At 41.8% G+C, this 22,594-nt stretch overlaps 1 protein-coding gene across 1 annotated transcript; it reads left to right on the forward strand.

The window, feature by feature from the left end:
- Positions 1 to 14,676: 14,676 nt before the first annotated feature.
- Positions 14,677 to 22,242, forward strand: LOC117140919 (toll-like receptor 6). Its single transcript, XM_033304110.1, has one exon. It carries the CDS (start codon positions 15,181 to 15,183, stop codon positions 19,723 to 19,725), a length of 4,545 nt encoding a protein of 1,514 aa, XP_033160001.1. The 5' UTR covers positions 14,677 to 15,180; the 3' UTR covers positions 19,726 to 22,242.
- Positions 22,243 to 22,594: the final 352 nt, after the last annotated feature.

Genomic DNA, 22,594 nt, shown 5'->3' on the forward strand with positions numbered 1-22,594 from the left:
TCTATGACTTTTTATTATTTTTTAATGCTGTTTTTATGACTTATACATAAGAAAGGAATTTTTTTAAGTAAGTTTCGATAAACACTTATATACGCCAATCTTTATGGATATCATTACAAACCAGATAAATTAAATTTCGATTTTAACACTTCTAGAAAACCAGATGGCTTTCTTACACTTAACTGCAAAGTCGTGAATATCCGTTCTGACCCGATAAAAATGGAATCGGAAATTGGTCCAATTTCGTTGATACCAGATCGATCATATGGACCGAAATTCTGTCAGTTCTGTCCAGATATTTCTTCTATTCAGACGGCTCGTTGACAGCATCGATTGTTGGCAAACGATCCTAAGCCGATTATGTTGCAGCTTCGGTTCAGCTATCCCTTCAACCTCTTTGAGGGCCGTCACATGTTGCAGAGGATCTAATAGGATTTACGACCTATTCGCAGAAGGGCGGGCACTTGAAGAGCTCCTCTCCGCATTCAGGCCAACTGTTGTTGACACAACACGAAATTCGAGACCCAAAAAAGTTGAATGGAACATCTTTGGGCTTAAGTAGGACAAAAAGTAAAGTAGATCAGTTAGATGGAAAAAAGTGCTATACAAATAAGTAGTTCCTAATAAAATCTATCGATGGGCTTCTGTTTTCCGTTAAACCAAATCGATACGCTATTTAATGTCTCTGATTTCAAAGGACATGTGCATGAAGTTAAATTTGGGATACATTTAAGGTCATTCATAGATGTCTATGTATCACAATAATACAATGCTTTTAAAAATTACTCATAAATACATTATAATTTCTGTTCTCTAGAGTTATATTTCCGCAAGCTTATTTCTGTCCGTCAGTTCTTGAAACCACTTTGACTGATTCAATCACGTCCAACTCATTAGTTAAACATCGGTTTGCACTTGTCAAACAATTTCAAGCTTATCGTTTCGTATTCGTCAATGACAAATTGGCAACTGACGAAATTCTCGATTTGGTTTTGGTTTCATTTCGTTTCATCTGCGTTTTGTGGCCAACAAAATTTGATAATCCGAAAACCAATTCAATTTGGCTATTGTTTCGTCATTGACCATTTTGAGAGAAAACCCACTGCCAAAATATATACAATAACCGAGATGCGAGTGTCAAAATGTTGGGGCACCGACAACTCAGAAATGTGTCAAATCGATAATTGGCAAAATGTCAGTATATCCTTGTTTCGATTTGGGAGGCGAATGGGAGCAGTCCCGAAAATCACAGGACTCTTAAGGATGGAAAATGGAGGCAACAGTTGACAGCACTTAAAAAGCAGCACTGGTCATTTCTGGAGTGACCAGGAAACACTGAGGCTCACGGAAGGTTGAAGGACTACAAATCGAGTTATGTGAGGTGGTACTTAAGTGTCCTTTTCGAGCGATGTCTATGTGTGCGCTCTAAATTTTGTCTCCGCTCTCGAGGATCTACTTAATTTGTCTACTTCTGAAGGTTTTGGAAAGTAGGCGACAGGCACGCACTCCTTGCACAAATGAAAGTAAATCCTTGGCCTAAGCCCGTAGAACTGTCGTGGTGTGTGTGTGCGTGTGGGATAATCTGCATTTGAATAAGAGCATTTTAGTGTTTTTTCAACTATATGTGTCCCCCACTCGGTCTCCGTCCGTGTGAGTGTGTGAGAGAGTGTGTGCTAGTGTGCGTTGGCCCCTGTCTGTGTGACACACCCATGTGTTGGCAGGCCATCAGCCTTTTTGCTGTTTTCCTTTTTTCTGTCTTGTGCGGGATACTCTGAAAAAGGAAAAAGCTCCATCAGTGCACTATACTTTTAAGAAATGATTAAAGGTCTTGGTACATTTTGAGACATCTATGAAATTATATCTATTTAACCATCAACTATATTCTACGGAGAAATACTTTAGGAAACATTAGCTTAAAATATTAAAAATAACATTGTTAAATATACAAACTATATCCGCAGTAACAGCCCTTATATAAGTTAAGGATAATACAAGGATATCCCTTAAAACATTCAAGCTATCTGCATTTTTCAGAGCATTACAATTTCTCTAATCAAATTTGGAAACTTTCTTTTTGTAGTTGTGCCTCCTCTATAATTTGAGTTTGTGCATTTGTCCTCACTCAAGTAATCTTTTTTCCGACCATTTGTTTGGGCAGTTGTCTCTGCCGTTTGCCAAAAGTTCTGCCCAAACATAACCGGAGGACCAGAACCGGGTGTCCTTTGCCCATTTCCCATTTTCTCTGCTTTAAAATAATCGATTTTCTGCGTAATTCTTTGTGTGTGTCTCCCAGTTGGGAACGAACTCAATCGGAGATTTTTTTGTCATGCGAATGGGATTTGACAATGTGGGAAATTAATATAATTTGCCTGATTTGCCACTGTCTGAAGTTTTCACTGTCTGCGGCGAGATTGGAAACGCTCTTCTGCGAAATCAAAATCAATTTTAACGATTCCTGGTGTCAGCTCTCCCCAAAAAAAAAAAAACGATACAGTGAAAGAAAACTTCTGTCAACTGTTTGTTGCTGTGATAAGAGAAGAATGGGGGGACTGACTTTTCTCCCCTCGGAACAGAAGATTAAACTAATTGATAAAAATGTTGCACGTTGCCGGGACGGAACGGAATGGGGATTTTGCGGGTGTGTTGGGAGTTTGTTTTTCAGTGAGTTGTGCTTTTGTAATTTATGCAAAGTAGAATACAACGTGTAGGTCGCAATTTGTTGTGTGCCTGGGTCACACTTCCCACTCCAATACCCCACCTTTCCCTTTCAAGCCCCAATCCCTGGCAACGCCGCATGTCTTGACTTTTAAATCCAAATGTATTAAATTTCGCCCCAACTGAAGAGTAGAGTCATGGCCACGGCTCCTTACATTGTTGGCTTCCGCTGAAAGCGATGATGATGGCAATAGTAATGATGTTGGTGGCACAGGTAAAGTGCCATTGGCATTGCCATAAATGTGCCATACACGGCGGTAGCTCGGTAGCCCGCCCTGCTCCTCTGATGCTTTGGCATCTGGCATGGCAGCAATTATTCAACAAAAGCTACTGACAATTATGGCACACCAGCCATACATACCACCAAAGAATGCCGTATCCTTCCGCTGCCTGCCCCTCCTCATATTACCCATCCGAAACATAGCTCGAATGATGATGCCGGGTGGATTTCAAAAGTTGTAAGTTTATGAAGGTTGCGCACCATTAAGGAATGTGCGACCTTGGCTCTGGATATTCCAAGGTATGTACTATATGGTCTGTGGTTGCCACAGATTTATTCTTAAGGTTACCAGGACAAATATTATGGCGTCAAACTCGCAAGTTCTTATATGATAATCTAAAAAAAGGAGGTGTATTTCAAGATTGATAAAAGAAAAATGTTGAAAAATATATGTTCGAAATTTCCTGGTTAGTTAACAGTTTAAAAAACTTAATAAATGTCTCACAATCATTAAATTTGAATTTTCTTTGATGTACTTTTTCCAGCTGCCTGTTTTGGAGGAATTCTCAGCCTTCATTAGTACTTGATCAGACTACAAAATCATGCCCTCCTCATGCGGGTTCTTCCAAGATATTTCATTCGATAATTAAGTGTAACATATTTTTTGATCCTATCCATGCTGGTAGCCCTGAGAACTGCTCACACGGCCCTCGTAGCGAGAGAGAGAGAGGGCAAATATTGTGCGAAAGAGAGGGCGTCATATTCAAACACACACCTGGCAGTTAGATTTAGATGGTAAGACCAGAGGAACAACCACGTGTCTGGGTGCGGGTAGGTAGGATGTGGAGCCCAGCTGGCACATATACATATCCCCCTAAGCCCCGCCTCTGGTGGAATTCCGCCGCCCCCTTAACCCCTTCTGGCCCTTTCCCCAGATTGTCTGCGTATGCAAAAATATAATTTAACACACATTTGCGCAATTAGATTCATTCGTGCAGGATGAGTGGAAACGGTGGAAAAGGGGCTTGGAATACGAGAAGGACTCCAATGACATACAAATGAATATCTATGAGAGTGTACGGGATGTCTACAGCTAAAGTCAAAGATATAGATACAATTTCAGATTTGTTAGAGAAACGGATTTTTAAGATTACTTGGCTTAGTAACATAATATTACATGTATGTATATTAAATTTACATTAATTTAGTTTTTTCTTTTATAGTACTAAATTTTTTTCCCATTTTATATATTTATTTATTTCAGGAAGCTTCTTTTTATTAATAAACTTAATATTCTGCTAATTTTTCAGCTTGGGGTGTGCGTGAAATATACAGGAGTGCGAGTATGTGCGATTGCATGTGTGTAAATGTCACAATTTGAATACATAAAATGCAAATAACGACACCGACAGGACCCAGGCAAGGACTTCTAGTCCACCATGCCCATTTGCCGCCACTCCTTTTGCAGATTCCTTGGCTAAAAAAGGAATATAAATTGCTTCCAATGCAGAGACATCTATTAAAAGGACATAAAAAAGCATAAAAGCGGAAATGATGTATGGAAAGCAGGCGCCCACCACCCCTTTGCCAATTTAGCGAAAAGGAAAGTAGAAAGTAGAATTCTACCCCAAAGGAGGCGACCTGTTGCCCCACATATTTTTGGCAGTGCTAATTTAAGCAATGCAGGTAAAGTCGGCTACTCCTCCTTTCCGCAAAAATAATAAAATTTACACACTTGCAAATGCTGCTTGCTAGTCCCTGGATTTCCTTCCTTCCCTACTTTTTATATTATTTTTTTTTTGGGTCCTTCTACATGAAATATGCTTGGGCAGAAAATGCTTACAAGTGTAAACCACAGCCTGGGCACATGTAGACCTGTCAAGGTTTTCCTGTGGAAAGCCGGGGGAAAAGTGCAGGGCGGGAGCGGTCTCTGCTCCTCTGTAATTGTTTTTTATAAAATTTAATTTATGGCATTTTTGCACAGCCTGGAAAAAGTGGGCGTGGCTAGTGGGCTAGCGGGATGGCGGGCTGCCGTTGGGGAAAATTGAGGTGTGCGCTTTGCACTGCACTTGAAACTTTTCCAGAACATTTTTTCACGGTGCAAGTGTGCGTGTGTGTGTGTGTGTGTGTGGTATTAAAATTTATTTGTATGACATTTTCTATATGCACAGGGGAAAAGGAAGCAGGATGACCATATTCGCACAGCAAAAGAGCAAGCGAGAGGATTTTGACAAATTTAACGCCCTGCACATCAAAACTAAAAGCTGCCTAACAAAAAATGGACTGTAACAATCGGGGAAAAAGGTGCGACAAGAACACAGAAGTTGAATGAAAAGAGACGGGCTTAACTACGGTCACATCGAAGCTTTACTCTCGTATTACAATTGACATGATTTTAATGGCGTTTCGCTTGAAATTGTTCAAACTCGAGAAGGGGCTTAATGGATTTAAAGCTGTGCACGTATTTATTTGGCGGAAAAAATGCTTTGTCATATGGTAAAAATTGAGTATACATTATAAAAATGGAATTGCATGTGGTTTGGTCATGTTTCGTAGATCCTTAAATGATTAAGCACCATTTAAAGAACGTTTTTTTTAAAATAATTGCACTTATCTTTTTTAATAACCTTAGCCAAAATCCTTTAAGATAAATGATGCACACGTAGAAATCCCTTCGTAATAAGGGATTAATATTATAAGATTGTACGCAATTAGTGGCCAGATAGCTTGAGGATTTTTCATTTCATTTTTTTGTCCTCTTTAATTTCCCCCCACCCACGGAATTTTCCCGTCTTCATTTCACTCTCCTTTCAGAACCCAACTTAACCTAGTCCATGCCATCATTTGTTGTGGTCGGTGGAGCAACAATAAAAAAAAAAAGAGTAGAACGAAATAAATGAAATCTAATTGCCCTGTTCTATGCCCCTCACCACATTTTTTCTGCCTTTCCGGAATATTTTAATTAATTTCCCTTAGAGTCCCCAACCATTTATTCTCGCTCACTCCCTGTGCACAGAAAATTTGATTTCTAATTGCTCTGTCGCCTGTGTTTTCAGATACGGAGAGAATTTTCTGGCGGAAAGGGAAAAAAGTTCTTTCATGTTATTTATTCACTTTGATTATGGCAGAAAAATGTTGACGGCATCCTATCGTTCGGTTGCCATTTCGATTGTTTCCATGGCAGAGCAGGAGATGCAACCCTTTCCACATTTTCCTGGCAACCCTGGCAGATTGAAATCAAGGGCATCAAAAATTTCAATTTCTGCATAAACCATATGATCAAGTTAAAATTGTCTGCTATTATTAAAGATCTTGAATCCATATAAAGACTATATCTATTAAAAAACTTCATTTTAACAAGTAATATTTTTTTATATTTTATATTTAGCCATTACTATTTTTTCAGTGCACTCGACTGACAATTGTCAGGGATAAACGAAAGGGGGAATATTATTGGGACACACGCACCTTGCGGGCAGAAATCAAAGTCAGTTGCTCAGTCCACAAAACAGCCGAGAGGCACTTTAATGCTCAGGTTGAGTCAATCCTACTTTCTCCTCCCACTTTCACCGCTCACCATTTTCCCCTAAATTTTCCACCCACCACCACATCCTTGCTGCATATTTGCGGTTGCAAAACGGCTGCCGTGCTTTCAGCTCGGGTTTGGGTAAACTATTTCAGTTCAACCGAGCATAAAACTGAAACTCGCCTGGAAAGTGTGTCAAAAATTGAAGAAGCAGCAGTAAAAAACTGAACACTTGACGAAAGATACAGATGGAGAACATGAAATCTTAAGATACTCAGTTGGAAATATAAAATGGCAAGTGAAAATAAAACTTTTTGTGATGATCCTGTGGTTTATAACATACTGTAGCCTTCGTTAACTTTTTTAAGACAGCCTTAAGCAGACTTTATGAAAAATGTAATCTTAACTTAAAGTGGGGTATTAAGGTTGGCTGCCTTAACCCTTAGGTTTTAAAAAAGAAGAACGACAATAAAAATGTGTCCAACCTAACCAAAACATTCTGTTACAATATTTACCTACCTCAATATCATCATGTCATGCGTAAACTAACACCCATATCTCTGGTCATCAACACCGAAACTGTGTTACCTATAACACTCAAAGACATATAAAGTGTTTTCTCCAATAAAAAGCCAACCCAAACAAGACTTTAATGACCTGAACGTTGAGATAGCTCCCACATAAAAGAGAACGATATGAAAATAAAAACTTGCAACAGATGAAATTGCCAATAAATATGAAGGAATTTCGAAAGCATGTGTGCAATCTGAAGAAGAGGAAAGCGCCAGTGAAAATAACAACAAAGCCGACATTGACACCGAAAAATTGTTTAGCGAAAAGTAAGTCACTGGGAAAACCAACAGAAAGAAGGAAAATAGGAAAAACGGAAGTGGCAAGGGAATTGCGAAAAAAGTAGGTGGAGCTGCCATAGTCTGCGTTAAAAGTCTGCCGCCATTCTGTTTCATTATTTGCCTAAAAAGCTTCCAAAAATAAAACAAAACAGAGGAGTCTTTAAAAGCCTCTAATGATTAGCCATCAATTAATTAAAATTTATTTTAGTTTAAGCCATCAAAAGCAAAAAACAACAGACACAAATTGGAGTTCGAAAAATGTGTCACCCACGCACAAAGAGAAATGGGAGAGGAAGAAAGTTGGGGAGAGAGCCGGAGAGAATTTCCCCAAATGACCCAGTGAGGAAAATGAGAGTTGTATAGTGAGGGAGAGAGCCAAAAGAGAGAGTGGTGAGTTTTGCAGTCTGCAAAGTGGCTGAGCAAACTCACCACGGGTAACAGCTGTCGTGGTTCTCTCGAAAACAGAAACACACACTCACACAGACACAGCTGCAGGCGGAAAATAAGGAAAAACATTGAAAGGACTGCCACAGTTTTCCTCGCTCTCTTTGCAACATCCCATGCAGTGCATTGTTCGACTGACTTCACTTTTGAGGGCTTGCTTTGCCGTCTAAGAAAACCGTTTTCGAATTTCCAATATATCCAACGGTTTCCTTTTGTCTCAGCTCCGATTTAATGAGTTTTCCTTATTTCGGTGTGAAGTCCTGCGGCGCTCGTCCAGTCAAATTCCTGCTGCGCGTAATGGCATTATGGTAGCTGTCATACTCGCACCTTCCATCTCAAATCTCAGCCAAACCAACTGAATCTCCTCGATTCGAGTCACACTTCACGGCTGCCGGACAGGACATGCACTCAAAGAAATTGTGCATTCCCTTTATAAAAAAAACTTTCAGAAAACCAGAGAATATACAATGCAATATTGTGTAACTTCATGATAATTCCATTTTAAGTTTTCAAAATGTTTAAGCAGTGAATCTTTTTTAAAAATCTTTTAAGAATCTCTTTTAATTGTTACATAAATATAAAATTTAAATATTACATTAACATTAAAAAATTTTAAATATTACGTTTGATATCTCAAAATCAACTCCACAAGAACGCCCAACATTTTTTTTTTGAGTGCACCCAGAAGGACTCAAACAGAGGACGGCAAGGAGTCCAACAATGCCATACTGCCGTCTTGATTGACAGTTAAATGTCAAGCTAAACAGTGTGAAATCTCCAGGATTGAGGACAAAGGCAGCACTGATTGCTAGGCGCATTGCCAAATGCCTTCGTATTGTTTTCCCACCCCCTCCCCCTTCGCTGCCGCAGGAGCCTTTTGTTTCGATCGCAATTTTCGCCAGAGAGCGAAAAAATCAAACCCAAAGGTGCAGGCAACTACATATGTACATCTATAGCCCAGCTATAAAAAACCAACTGTCCAACAAGCAGAGTTAGATTGAATCGTTAGGAAATTGACACTTTTACTCCGCTTCAATCGAGGGGTGCGAGTTCTCGAAATTTATGAAATTCGAGAAGCCTATGCTTATGAGGAAAACGCTACCCGAGAATTGTCCCGACATCTAAAACTGCTGGTTGATTTGTGGAGCAGGATAACGAGGGTTTCACCGGGGAAATGCAAAGCGAGGGGAGGGGAATTGCTTTGACAGCAGGCACAGACCAAAAGTCAGACTTAAAACTCCGGGGAACGCAAAGCGGAAATGAGAAGATTATAGAGTGCTGAATATGAAAGAAGAGTCTTGTTGCTCGCAGAATTTCACTTTCAATTGTGCAACAGCGGTTCAGGGGACTCTTTAAGGATATTAAGAACTTATCGGTGTCGAATTTGCTATTAGATCCAGATTTATACCTTTATAAGAAGGTTTCACACGTCTCAAAGCATTGCCTAAATGAATAAGCCGATTTTAAACTCACTGGAACGGTGAAAATGTGATTTTTATAAGCAGAATAAAACCGTATTATTCATAATCTGTTGATAGTAGAAACAAATTTTAAAAAATCAATGTATAGATCTATTTTTCTAAAATAAGGATATGCCTTAAAGTAGTTTTACTTTTCTTTACCTTATCGTATTATCTTTTTACTTAGGATTTCTTTTTGTACTGGACAGGATCATATCATTTTATCCTACCCAACTTTTTTGTTCTCTAGTGTGCCAACGCGTTTTTCTTTTCATGACAAGTTTTTCCCACCGCTGATCTAAGATATGGGTTAATCCAACTTCCGTTTTAAACTAAAGTAGCAAGTGCTAATCCAAATTCTCGACATCTTGAGAGTTAACCATCTCATCGCCCGTAAAGCTACCATTTCAATGTGTCCCTGCAAATCCGAGCCACTTTGTTGGGTAAACAGAGGCAAATTCTCAACACTTTTATCTGAGATTGAAGGGGACATAAACATCCTTTTGAGGAGCCGGGGCATTCACGTATCCGCATCCGTATCTCTTGGAATCGCACTGCAAACCCCGAGGCTGTCATCTCGATGGAGATATTATCTAATTCCATATTCCCACCCCGCCCACCTAAGGCAGTTCTCAATGCAAAATCCTATAGTCATGCAGACACACATTCGAACAATCCGCAATTGAAGAAGATTGAGCAGATTGAGGAATTGAAAGGAGACTCCAAGGTAAACACTTGCGGATGCTCAAGATTAGTTGTGGTGGTGGTCCAGCTCGCCAGTTCGCCAGTGTCCTTCGATATTTGCTTTAAAAGGACATTTTACAGCCATCGGCAATTCATCTTGTCCTTTCTCCGCACAGCAACGGAAATAAAAAATTTGTTTGTCAGTTTGCTAGCCGATTCCCAAATGTCTTTATGAGCCTTGTGCATTGTCCTTTTCCCTTTTTATTTTCCAATGGAGCGGAAGCAGGAAGCACTAACATGTAGGTAAATGTCAAGTCAGCCCATTTGGCAGCATTTTTTTTACTCTTACAATTTTTTGTCATCTGATTGTTTACATTTTGGCGTATTTTGACAACTAAATTGGTGGTCGAAGGACTTCATCTTATTTCCCACCCAAGGTGAGCCACCCGGCCGGCTCTCTCTGCTTCCTATAAATTAAATGTCAACCGAGCGTCTTCCGATTTCAGTTGGCCACATGTTCGATTTCCGGCTGCCACCTTTTCATAACCCACAAAACTGTGGCCAGGACTACTTTTATGGGAATCGGACCGAGCTGAGCTGCACTGAATTCAACTGAACTGAAGTGAGGCGAGGCGAGGCGAGGAGAACTGGATGTGGACGTCTCGAAGGTCGACCGGGCAATTACTTGGCTAAAATGCTCCGAACCAACTGGTGCAATTGCAGCTACCGCCTTTCCTCCTTGCATCCTTTTCTCGATTCGTCCTTGGCTTGTGCAATTTTCTTTGGGCACAACTGTCATTATGGACTTTGGTCAGGCTGCATTCAAGATTTGTTGCAATTTATATTTGCCGTGGTGGCTGGGGAGGCAAAACCGCAGCCTCCTTCTGCGCGCGGCATGTGGAAAGATATTTCCCAATAAAAATTGGGTTAGTTGCGGAATTTCCGTATATTAAATATTATTTACCTCAGCTTTATCGCTTCAATTGAGTCCTGAGACGTTTTTCGGATTTTATTACATTGAATAGGGGAGTAGATTGCTATGAATTGGTTTTATTTCTTATATAAGATAGCAAGTTTGAAATTTCTTATCGGTTTTTGTCCGATTCTTAAGCATCGTAAGTAATTAGAGAAGTAATGAACTCGGATTAATGTTCCATTATTCACTTAACAAAAAATACGATAGTAATAACCATTTTTTTATTGATTTAGAGATTACTATCAAGCTTTTTTCTACATAAAAGAAAACTTGCCGTCAGTTACACCATGCTTTGTGTCACTCAAATGCCATTGGATCCAATTCCACATTTTTTGTACAAGTGTATTTGGAGATTAGGATACCCCCATTTTGGTCGCCCTCATGACAGACACTTTTTATCCTGTCCGTATCTTTTGGATGCGGATCCCCGACTAGTTGGACAGATAGCCTAGGAAAATTTTTAGCTTTAGTTTGCTGCTAATGAGCAATTCATGTCAATTGCTAATTAGTGCGCTGGAGATTCCTATCCGCCTGTCTGAGCTGCCTGAAATGCCTCACTGACTGACTTATCCTATCTGGCTATCTGGGCACTTTTATGGCCCAAAGAAGCACCGAGCTCCAAGCTCCAAGTCAGCGAGACACAATGGCCGAGAAATTAGCAAACCCATGGCAAGATAAGTCAATTAGGTTTGGCTTTATAGCTGCTGCTAGTGAAAACAAAAGGAGCAGAAAAAGGCAGGCGAAGGCCGGCCAGTCGAAGGAAAACCAAATCAAATAAAATGAGGCCAAAATAAAGGCAACAATTAATAAACGCAAACAGAGTGAAAGAGAAACGACAAACGAGGACGAGCCAAAGCTGCCAAAAAGGATAGCGGAATGGGTGAATCCGATGGGTGTGGGTGGGGATAAGGAACATCGCATTGGGTGGGTACTGCAAGGATGTGGGGCAGTGGGCGGTGGGTGGCGGGTGGTGTTTGCCTGTGACGTGTATGGGCAATTTAAGCTGGCATCAGACAAGCAACTGACAGGAGGGAATCGAGTCCGATGCTCTTGTTAACCAGACCTGCGGTCCCCAGAGACGCAATTGTTACATTTAATTGTGATTTTTGTGCCCCCGCCTCATATATAAGCACACTGAAAAACATAAAAGTAAATACTTAGATATCAAAATGGATTGGAATAATATGTAATCCATTTAATGTTATTAAAAAAAATGGGTATGGCATAGTCTAATCTAAGACTAATTTCGGTTTTTTGATTTGTGCTTCCCATTTATCCATGGCATTTATCCACGACCTAGTGATATTAAGTTGCTTCAACAGATTTAACATTTTTTTCAGTGCACCCGTAAAGCTGCTTGGGCGCCATAAAATATGCAACCTTTCTTTCTAGCTTTCCCCCTTGGCTTTGAGTGAAAGTAATCCGAAATGCTGTCATTAGGCCGAGTCCAGAGCACAGAGCCACAATTAAGATTGACTTGAAAGCCGTCCAGGCGTCAGGCTAATACCACGACAAGGACATCCACTATAGCCGGCAAACCAATCCAATCTGCACACCGAGAGTTATGGCTTTGTCGAAAAGTGGACTCCGATTCAGCTCCGCTTTGCCCAGCCTCTGGCTTTATCTACTGGGTCATTTCTCATAATTTTCCACAGCTCGAGAATTATTGCAAAAGTTAATATTAATGACGTTGATGAAAATCTTGTCATTCGTGTTACCAAAAAGAAAAAAAAAACGAAGCGAAAGAAACCTTCGTTATGGGGCACATAAATAAAGGAGCTGCGACCAGGACCACGGACAAAAGCCAGAAGCGTTCACCAAATTGATAACCACCGAAAAAAGAATACGAGGCCGGGGAAGAAATATTCCTCCTTGGTTGCATGTGCCACCACACAAAGGAAAGCGAGCCACAAAACCTCGTCCTTGCCGCCATTTACATTTGAAAGAGCCTGCGAAGGCCTGAAGGTGAGTAAAATAAGGGGTGCACTGAAGGAAAATCGTGTTAAAAAAAAACCGTAATAAGTCCCTGTACAAGAGTAATTGGTAAAAAAAGGCATCATGTGTATAAATAAATAATATTTTCAACAAATATTTTACTAAGAAAATCTCTAAAATGAATACTGAACTGCAATAGTTTTCTTTACTGTGCAGGAGGCTTATTAGACTTGGCTGCTGTTCGAGGCTCTGCTGCTGCTCCTGCTGGTGATATAATTTTAATAACTTACATAATATATTCTTTTGTGTGGCCAAGCCACATAATTGTTAGAAACATTAGGCAAATCATTAGCCCAGCACGAAAAATGGGTGGGAGGCGTTCTGTTGGCTGACGCAATTTGGCAAATGTTTTTGTGTTTGCTTTTAGTGGCGACAAAAATATCCTTAGCCACAACACCCATGGATATGGGAAAACTTTCAAGCCAGCTAAGAAATATTAGCCCAAGATAAAGTGTCCAGGGCAGCTGTTTTTCTTGGGAATTAGTCATGAAAGACCCAAAGTTTATCAAGGTTACCATGCCGTGGTAATCGCCATTGAATTTGTTGTAGGTGATCCATCAATATTTTTGCTTTCACCCAAATATTGAACAATCAAAATAATACATGCCGGAGGTTAACGAAATAAGGAACAATAGACAGTCTTCTTTGTAAATTAACCCTTGGAAAATTTCCTTGATGGATTGATTTCGAGATTCCACGATTACTTAAGGTAAGCGCAGGTAGGATTCTATTAAATTCATCAAAATAATATGCGCGTGAAGCAAAAATTGTATATCTATTATTAAATAGAAATATTAATTTAAGTCCAGAAGACAAAAAAAACGTATTCATAATTAACTACAAAAAGACATCCGATTTGCACTCATATACGCATATTATAATCGATATCGATATCCTCCTTATCCTTAGATATCCTATAAAAGGAGCTTATTCTAAAAACTCCGCTCACGAATTTTCATATTTGCTATTTCCAGCATCTCCTAATCTAGTCTAACCAAGGCCTTGCATAACTTTTCGGATTTGAGAACGAGGAATCCACAGAAATCCCCACACATCCAAAGCCCAACGAAACCCCATAATGCTGGCCCATAATCATTATCATTAACCTGATGGGGAAGACAGTTTTTTGCTGCTTTGCTGGGCGAAAAAGAAGTCATGAAACCACAGGAATTGCTACATGAGGCGCAAACAAAACAGTTTAATTAAAATTATTATTGTAATTTAATGGAATGTGAGGAATTATTATTTTTATACGGGTCTGGGCCCACGAAACAGGAGCAAAAAGCAGCCGAAGGACCTTCCCGGCTCACCGACACACACATGCACATGGCATAAAAATAAATTACGTTTGTATGAAGATTGGCGCTGGCCCATGCACATCATATATTTTCATTATCAAAACAGAGACAGCAGAGAAGTCGCCGGTAGGCGGCGGGGGGTGCGGAGCTCTATCTCCGATTCGGCGGCAAAAAAATAAAGGATATACGAAATACGACGAAAAAAGACAGAGAAAATCAAAAGGAAAACACGAACGAACGCCAGCTGTTCGATGCGATTAGATGGAGAGAAGGAAAAACATTTTCCAGCATCCGTCGAGGCAGAGCGAATTTCCCTTTAGTCATGCTCTCCGAAAACTCTCAGCATTTCCCGCCCGTGCAGAGCCTGTCGGCTGCTCTTCGTCTGTTTTCCAGCCCCCTTCGGCTCGCGTTCGGCTTTTCGGATTTTCGGGGTTTCGAGTTCGTGGACGACTCTCCATTTAAAAGAGAAGTTGCGCACGTTGCGGCAGTCAGTCGAAAATCAGCCAACGTGCGCATTACATTACGAACCGGAAAGTATCGACGCTGCACCGCTCGAGTCCCAGAAAAAGTGGGTTCAGTTCAGCCAAATGAAAAAGTGATAATAGAAGTCGAGCCCGCAGCTAAATTGAAATTCATCAAAGGTTCCTACAACGCGACGTGTAATAAACAAAAACTTCGAAGCGAGTAATTCAAAGCGCCGAAACGAATAAAAGAAAATATTTAAATATAAAGAGGAAAGAAAAGGCCAAGTGCTAGAAAATGTGCCGGGTGTAAGAGAGAAGAAAACACGGAGAGCATAATTAACTAAAGAATCGGGGGAAAATAAAGAAAATCTGGCTTGGAGTAGAGGGAGCACAGAAGCCGAAAATATGTGCGCAGACTTTTCTTTGGCCAGTCAGTGGAATTGATTTTCTTTTCGTTTCTCCCCAAGACCCCCGGTTGTGCCGTCTTTCCCCCCTCCGCACACCCATTTTCCGGTGCCTCCACGCAACTAAACCGTGAATCGCCAAAATGATCTACTATATGCTACTCATACTGCCCGTGGTCCTGGCCCAGGATCAGCAGCACACCACGGAATCGCTGTCCACCAAGCACCACCAGCAGCAGCAGCTGTCGCACTCGAATGCGATAATGGGTGAGGCTGGGGTCTCCAACACGCAGCTGATGCAGCCCTCGACTCCGGCGCGAACCCTGCGACCTTTGACCGCGGGCGCGGGTGGTGACCCCTCGCTGTACGACGCCCCCGACGATTGCCACTTCATGCCAGCAGCGGGTCTGGATCAGCCGGAAATAGCCTTAACGTGCAACCTGCGCACGGTGAACAGCGAGTTTGACACAACCAATTTCAGTGTTATCCCCGCCGAGCACACGATTGCCCTGCACATACTGTGCAATGACGAAATCATGGCCAAGAGTCGCCTGGAGGCGCAATCTTTCGCCCATCTGGTCAGGCTCCAGCAGCTGTCCATCCAGTACTGCAAGCTGGGGCGACTGGGCCGCCAGGTTCTGGATGGTCTGGAGCAGCTGAGGAACCTAACGCTCCGGACGCACAACATCCTTTGGCCAGCGCTGAATTTCGAGATAGAAGCGGATGCCTTCTCGGTCACCCGGAGGTTGGAGAGACTGGACCTCAGTTCGAACAACATCTGGTCCCTGCCGGATAACATATTCTGCACCCTGTCCGAGTTGTCTGCCCTGAACATGAGCGAGAATCGCCTGCAGGACGTCAACGAGCTGGGCTTCAGGGATCGCAGCAAGGAGCCAGCCAATGGGTCCACCGAATCCACCTCCACCACCGAATCGGCCAAAAAGAGCAGTAGCTCAAGCACCAGTTGTTCGCTGGACCTGGAGTACCTGGATGTGAGCCACAATGATTTCGTCGTGCTGCCAGCGAATGGATTTGGCACTCTGAGGAGGCTGAGAGTCCTTTCGGTCAACAACAATGGCATCTCCATGATTGCGGACAAGGCTCTTAGTGGACTGAAGAACCTGCAAGTCTTGAACCTGAGCTCTAACAAAATCGTGGCCTTGCCCACAGAACTCTTTGCCGAGCAAGCCAAGATTATCCAGGAGGTGTACCTGCAGAATAATTCCATAAGTGTGCTGAATCCCCAGCTCTTCTCGAATCTGGACCAGCTGCAGGCCCTGGACCTGTCCATGAACCAGATAACCTCCACCTGGATTGATAAGAACACCTTTGTGGGTCTGATTCGTCTGGTTCTGCTCAATTTGTCGCACAACAAGCTGACCAAACTGGAGCCAGAGATCTTCAGTGACTTGTACACCCTGCAGATTCTGAATCTGCGCCACAATCAGCTGGAGAACATCGCAGCCGACACTTTTGCCCCGATGAATAATCTGCACACGCTGCTGCTGTCGCACAACAAACTGAAGTATCTGGATGCATATGCTCTGAACGGATTGTATGTGCTGTCGCTGCTCTCGCTGGACAATAATGCGCTGATTGGCGTGCATCCGGATGCCTTCCGGAACTGCAGTGCCCTGCAGGACCTCAACTTGAATGGCAATCAGCTAAAGACCGTTCCGCTGGCCCTGAGGAATATGCGCCATTTGAGAACCGTGGATCTGGGCGAGAACATGATTACCGTGATGGAGGATAGTGCGTTTAAGGGTCTGGGAAATCTCTATGGTCTCCGCTTGATTGGCAACTACCTAGAGAATATTACGATGCACACATTCAGGGATCTGCCCAACTTGCAAATCCTGAATCTCGCCAGGAACCGCATAGCAGTTGTGGAACCAGGGGCCTTTGAGATGACCTCGAGCATTCAAGCTGTGCGTTTGGATGGCAATGAGCTAAATGACATCAATGGCCTCTTCAGCAACATGCCCTCCCTTTTGTGGCTAAATATATCCGATAATCGTCTGGAATCCTTCGATTATGGACATGTGCCATCCACCCTGCAGTGGCTGGACCTCCACAAGAATCGGCTGAGTTCCTTATCCAATCGTTTTGGTTTAGATAGTGAGCTGAAACTACAAACTCTGGATGTGAGCTTTAATCAACTTCAGCGCATTGGACCCAGTTCCATACCAAACTCCATCGAACTGCTCTTCCTGAATGACAACCTGATAACCACCGTTGATCCAGATACCTTTATGCACAAAACCAATCTGACCCGGGTGGATCTCTATGCTAACCAAATCACAACGCTGGACATCAAGTCTTTGAGGATTCTGCCAGTTTGGGAACATCGAGCTCTGCCAGAGTTCTATATTGGTGGAAATCCCTTCACCTGCGATTGCAACATTGATTGGCTGCAGAAGATTAACCATATAACTTCGAGGCAATATCCCAGGATTATGGATCTGGAGACCATATACTGCAAGTTGCTGAACAACAGGGAGAGAGCCTATATTCCCCTGATCGAAGCCGAACCCAAGCACTTTTTGTGCACCTACAAAACCCATTGCTTCGCCGTTTGCCATTGCTGTGAGTTCGATGCCTGCGATTGCGAGATGACCTGCCCCACGAATTGCACGTGCTTCCATGACCAAACCTGGTCCACAAATATTGTGGAGTGCTCGGGCGCAGCTTACTCTGAGATGCCGAGACGTGTGCCCATGGACACCACTGAGTTGTATATCGATGGCAACAACTTTGTGGAATTGGCGGGACATTCCTTCCTTGGTCGCAAGAACTTGGCTGTTCTCTATGCGAACAACTCTAACGTGGCCCACATATACAACACCACTTTCAGTGGCCTTAAACGCCTGTTGATCCTGCACTTGGAGGATAATCATATAATCAGTCTGGAGGGCAACGAGTTCCACAATCTGGAGAACCTGAGGGAGCTGTATCTGCAGTCCAACAAAATAGCCAGCATCGCGAATGGCAGTTTCCAGATGTTGAGGAAGCTGGAGGTCCTGCGACTGGATGGCAATCGATTGATGCACTTCGAGGTGTGGCAACTAAGTGCCAATCCCTACCTGGTGGAGATCAGCTTGGCCGACAACCAGTGGAGCTGTGAGTGTGGTTACCTGGCCAGGTTTAGGAACTACCTGGGTCAGAGCTCGGAGAAGATCATAGATGCCTCCAGGGTGAGCTGCATCTACAACAATGCCACGAGTGTTCTGAGGGAGAAGAACGGCACCAAGTGCACTTTGCGAGATGGCGTAGCCCACTATATGCACACCAACGAGATAGAGGGACTGCTGCCCCTGCTCCTGGTTGCCACCTGTGCCTTTGTGGCCTTCTTTGGTCTTATTTTCGGACTCTTCTGCTATCGCCATGAGCTGAAGATGTGGGCCCACTCCACCAACTGTCTAATGAACTTCTGCTACAAGTCACCCCGTTTCGTTGACCAATTGGACAAGGAGCGTCCCAATGATGCCTACTTCGCCTACAGCCTTCAGGACGAGCACTTCGTCAACCAGATCCTGGCCCAGACGCTGGAAAACGACATCGGGTATCGACTGTGCCTGCACTACCGCGATGTAAACATCAATGCCTACATCACGGATGCCCTCATCGAAGCCGCCGAAAGTGCCAAACAGTTTGTGCTGGTGCTGTCCAAGAACTTCCTGTACAACGAGTGGAGTCGCTTCGAGTACAAGAGTGCTCTCCACGAGCTGGTGAAGCGCAGGAAGCGGGTGGTCTTCATCCTGTATGGAGATCTGCCCCAGCGCGACATTGACATGGACATGCGGCACTATCTGCGTACGAGCACCTGCATCGAGTGGGACGACAAGAAGTTTTGGCAGAAGCTGCGCCTGGCCTTGCCTCTGCCAAATGGTCGGGGCAACAATAACAAGCGAGTGGTATCCGGCTGCCTAACGGCACGCACTCCCTCCGTGAATATGTACGCCACAAGTCATGAGTATCAGGCCGGCAATGGTGGGGTGATACCGCCACCCAGTGCCCGCTACGCGGACTGTGGCAGCAACAATTACGCGACCATCAACGAGTGTGGTGCAGCTGGAGGAGGTCGTGGGTACAAGCCCATACCCACTTCAGCCTCGGCGGCGGCGGCAGCTTGTAAATTTAACACCATGAACCAGCTGTCCAAGAAGCAGCAGCGGGATCTCAGTGTGGCCGGTATGGCCAAGACCCTGGAGCATCAGCACCACCACAACCACCAAGCGAATCGCAGGAGCCAGCACGAGTACGCGGTGCCCAGCTATCTGCCCAGTGCTGCTCCGGCCTACGACAGTGTGGACTACGCCAAGCAGCAGATCAGGAACAATGCCAACTGCGAGTGCGTGAACCTGGGTACGGCCAAGAGGGTTGCCGGAAAAAATCCCGCCTCGGGACTGCCGTCCAGCTTCAGCTCGAACTTTGTGCCACCCGGTGGTGCCTCGTACAACTGCAAGAAATCCTGCAGTTGCATTGGAGACGACGAGCTGCTCTGCAGCTGCGGCGGAGGTGGCGGTATTGGGGTCAATCTCCTCGAGAGTGGTACCCAGAGCAGCGTGACCATGAGCAGCAGCAGCAACAACAGCCGACAGCCGGAACTCACACACTACGAGTCCAACTTGAGCCTGAACGACGACGAGGACGAGGATCAGGATCAGCAGAAGAATCTGTGGGCGTAACGGGGTTAAGTCTAGGGGTTAAGCAGAGAGAGATAGAAAAAAAAAAAACAGCAGGAGACAAACTGCGCAACCAGTGAATTTATAAAGATAAAACGAAAACTCTGAACTAAACAAAAACTATAAAGTTAAAAACAATGTGAAAAGTGGCAGGCAGTTAGCATACTTTTTGGGACGGTTCACACAGACTGATACTTTTAGTTCTTTGAATAAATTAAAATTTATTACCATGTAAATAGAGCCAGAGGAGATAACGAAATACTATACCTTAAAATGGGATTTCAATAATTTAACAACCATTGTAAAAAGGACACAAACGGTTTTTATGTAAGGGCCTGTACATATTTATATATATTATAGAAATCTTTAATTTATTTAATATTACATAGCTATCACAAATATAAGAAAACCCATGTTGAACAAAAATAAATGTATGAGAAACAAACCGATGAAAGAATCCCAATCATTTACCACTTTCCCCAGCCTCTCCACCCGTCACCCCCTTCGACACCATCAGATAGACAGGAAAATTAATTAGCATGTAAGGAAATTGTACGATAAACATCAAACAATGCCATGGTAAACATGCAAAAGGAACAGAAACTGGGCAATTTTTTTTCCACCCACAGAACGCGTGAAAAATGCTGCAAACAATAAAAAGTCATAATAATAACTGCGATGAAAACTCACATACACATCGAAAGTATATACGCGTAATAATAATATTAATAGCTGACACTCAACAATTGAAAATAAAATTATAGTAAATCATATCCCCTCTCTCACGCCCACTCGCGTATATATATATATAAATATATATTTGTATATTTATATATATATGTATCTGAACACTCAGCCCTGGCAATGCGATAATGATGAGCCGACCGACCGATGAAGCTGCCGTTGATAACAATTAAGCTGCATTACGAAATGCCGATCGGGAAATATGAATAAAACGCAATGCAGTTTTGGGCTTAATGGCTTCGTATTTTTTCATTTAAATAACAGCAGTAACGCTCTGCATAAAAAGCTTGTTTGGCTAGGCGATTTATAGGACTGTCTGGAAAGCAATTACATTTTACAACGACTTTTCCATTATTTCCTCTTCAAATTAAACATTTTTTCGCACATTTCCTTTGATTAATAATAGCATTCAGGGTTTTTCCTAAAATAATTAATTTTCGCACATCGAACAGGCGGAAAAACGAAAGAAATTTAACAATTTTATTATATTAAACCGTATACCTACTATCTTTGTTTTTTTCTTGATTATCACTTAATGTTGATTTCCGCTTAATGCATTTTAATTTGATACTTCGGTTATTTTTTGACACATCTTTTTATAAGGAAACAGTCAGAAAACGAAATCGCGAAATAAAACCAAACAAACAATCAATTGAGCATACTTTCAAGCTCTTTTTGCTGAAATGTTGTTCTCTGGTCGCTCTCATACAAAGTATTTAATGAAATTATTTAATGGCATGCCATTAAAATAACAAAAGAGCAAATAAGAACAACAGAAGCGTATTGATTGAAAAGGGTGCAGAATCGGCGGCAGTTTCGGAAAGGGGATAATATTATTATTTTCATATTTTTCCATTGTGCAAACAAAAAAAACATACATGAATAAACAATATTTTCGAAAGTCTGGCTGCGAAGTGTAAATATATAAATACTTATATAAATGTATACAATAAAACAGAAGTTTCACGGACTTAATACAAATAAAAAATTGATCCCAAATGAATTTATTAATAAAAGAATTGAAAACCCGAAAAAACAGCAAAGCAAATGGCCTACAATAATTGAGATACTACTTAAAAATATTCACTAAGCATTATAATTATAAACTACAAACTGATGACGAAGCAAAGAGGATTTTTCAAACTTTCGTTTAGTCTAAGTTGTGTACAGAAACCGTCAAAAATCCCCTGCAAACCAAAATAATAAAAAAGTTACTCGCAAAACTTTTAGCTAAATTTATATAAGAAAGAACATCCAATGGCAATAAATTGCCATTTAAAATAAAATTTCACCTAAAACGAATTAAACCCAATTTTAAATATCCATTTTATAGAATTCACAAGATGGTAAACTAAATATTACATTAAAAGTTTGAACATTTCAAATCACGTTTACTTATTTCTTTACAAAACACATTTCATTCCCGATCACACTGAGAAAAACCAATGCAACGACGTTCGACCAGCAAAAGAAGTGAAAAAAAACCGATAAATATGGATAAAATACTTTATACGATTTTTGTGTTCCTAAATGCCACTTATGCAAATCAATGTCGATTTCTATGTATACATTAATATATACGAAATAATAAGCCGATGCAGGCAGATATGTGAAAATTCTCATTTGACAACTTTTGTTTGAAATGAACATGGCCCATTATTTAGTATGTAAGTGGAAATTTATTTTAAATAATCGCAAAACTAACTGAAGCGAAAGAGGTGAGCGAAAGTCGACTTAATAAAGTCACAAAAGAAACAAAAAACAATATGAAGTCAAGCAACAATAATAAACCAATTTATTTCAAAAATTGAAATCCTCACAGTGGTTTTTTTATGGTAATTTATGAATTTATGTGCTTATTACAATTAGGCTGAAATGTTGGTTAAATTTGACATATATTTAAATTGAAGAACATAAATGAACTCAAAAAAGCCTTAGCTTAGAGAAATTGATAGAGTTTTATGAACTATAGGTTGCAAAATTTTGACCATAACTTTTGTTTGTTTATTTGCCCTCAATTTGTATTCAGACAAATATTTTGTTTGTGCTAGTTCCAATTAATAATCAAAAAACGCGATAGACGGTCATCAGTTGCATAATAATAATAAACCCCCGATAAATGAATCCA

This window comes from Drosophila mauritiana, chromosome 3L (genome assembly GCF_004382145.1).
Source record: "Drosophila mauritiana strain mau12 chromosome 3L, ASM438214v1, whole genome shotgun sequence".
Lineage (NCBI taxonomy): Eukaryota > Metazoa > Arthropoda > Insecta > Diptera > Drosophilidae > Drosophila > Drosophila mauritiana.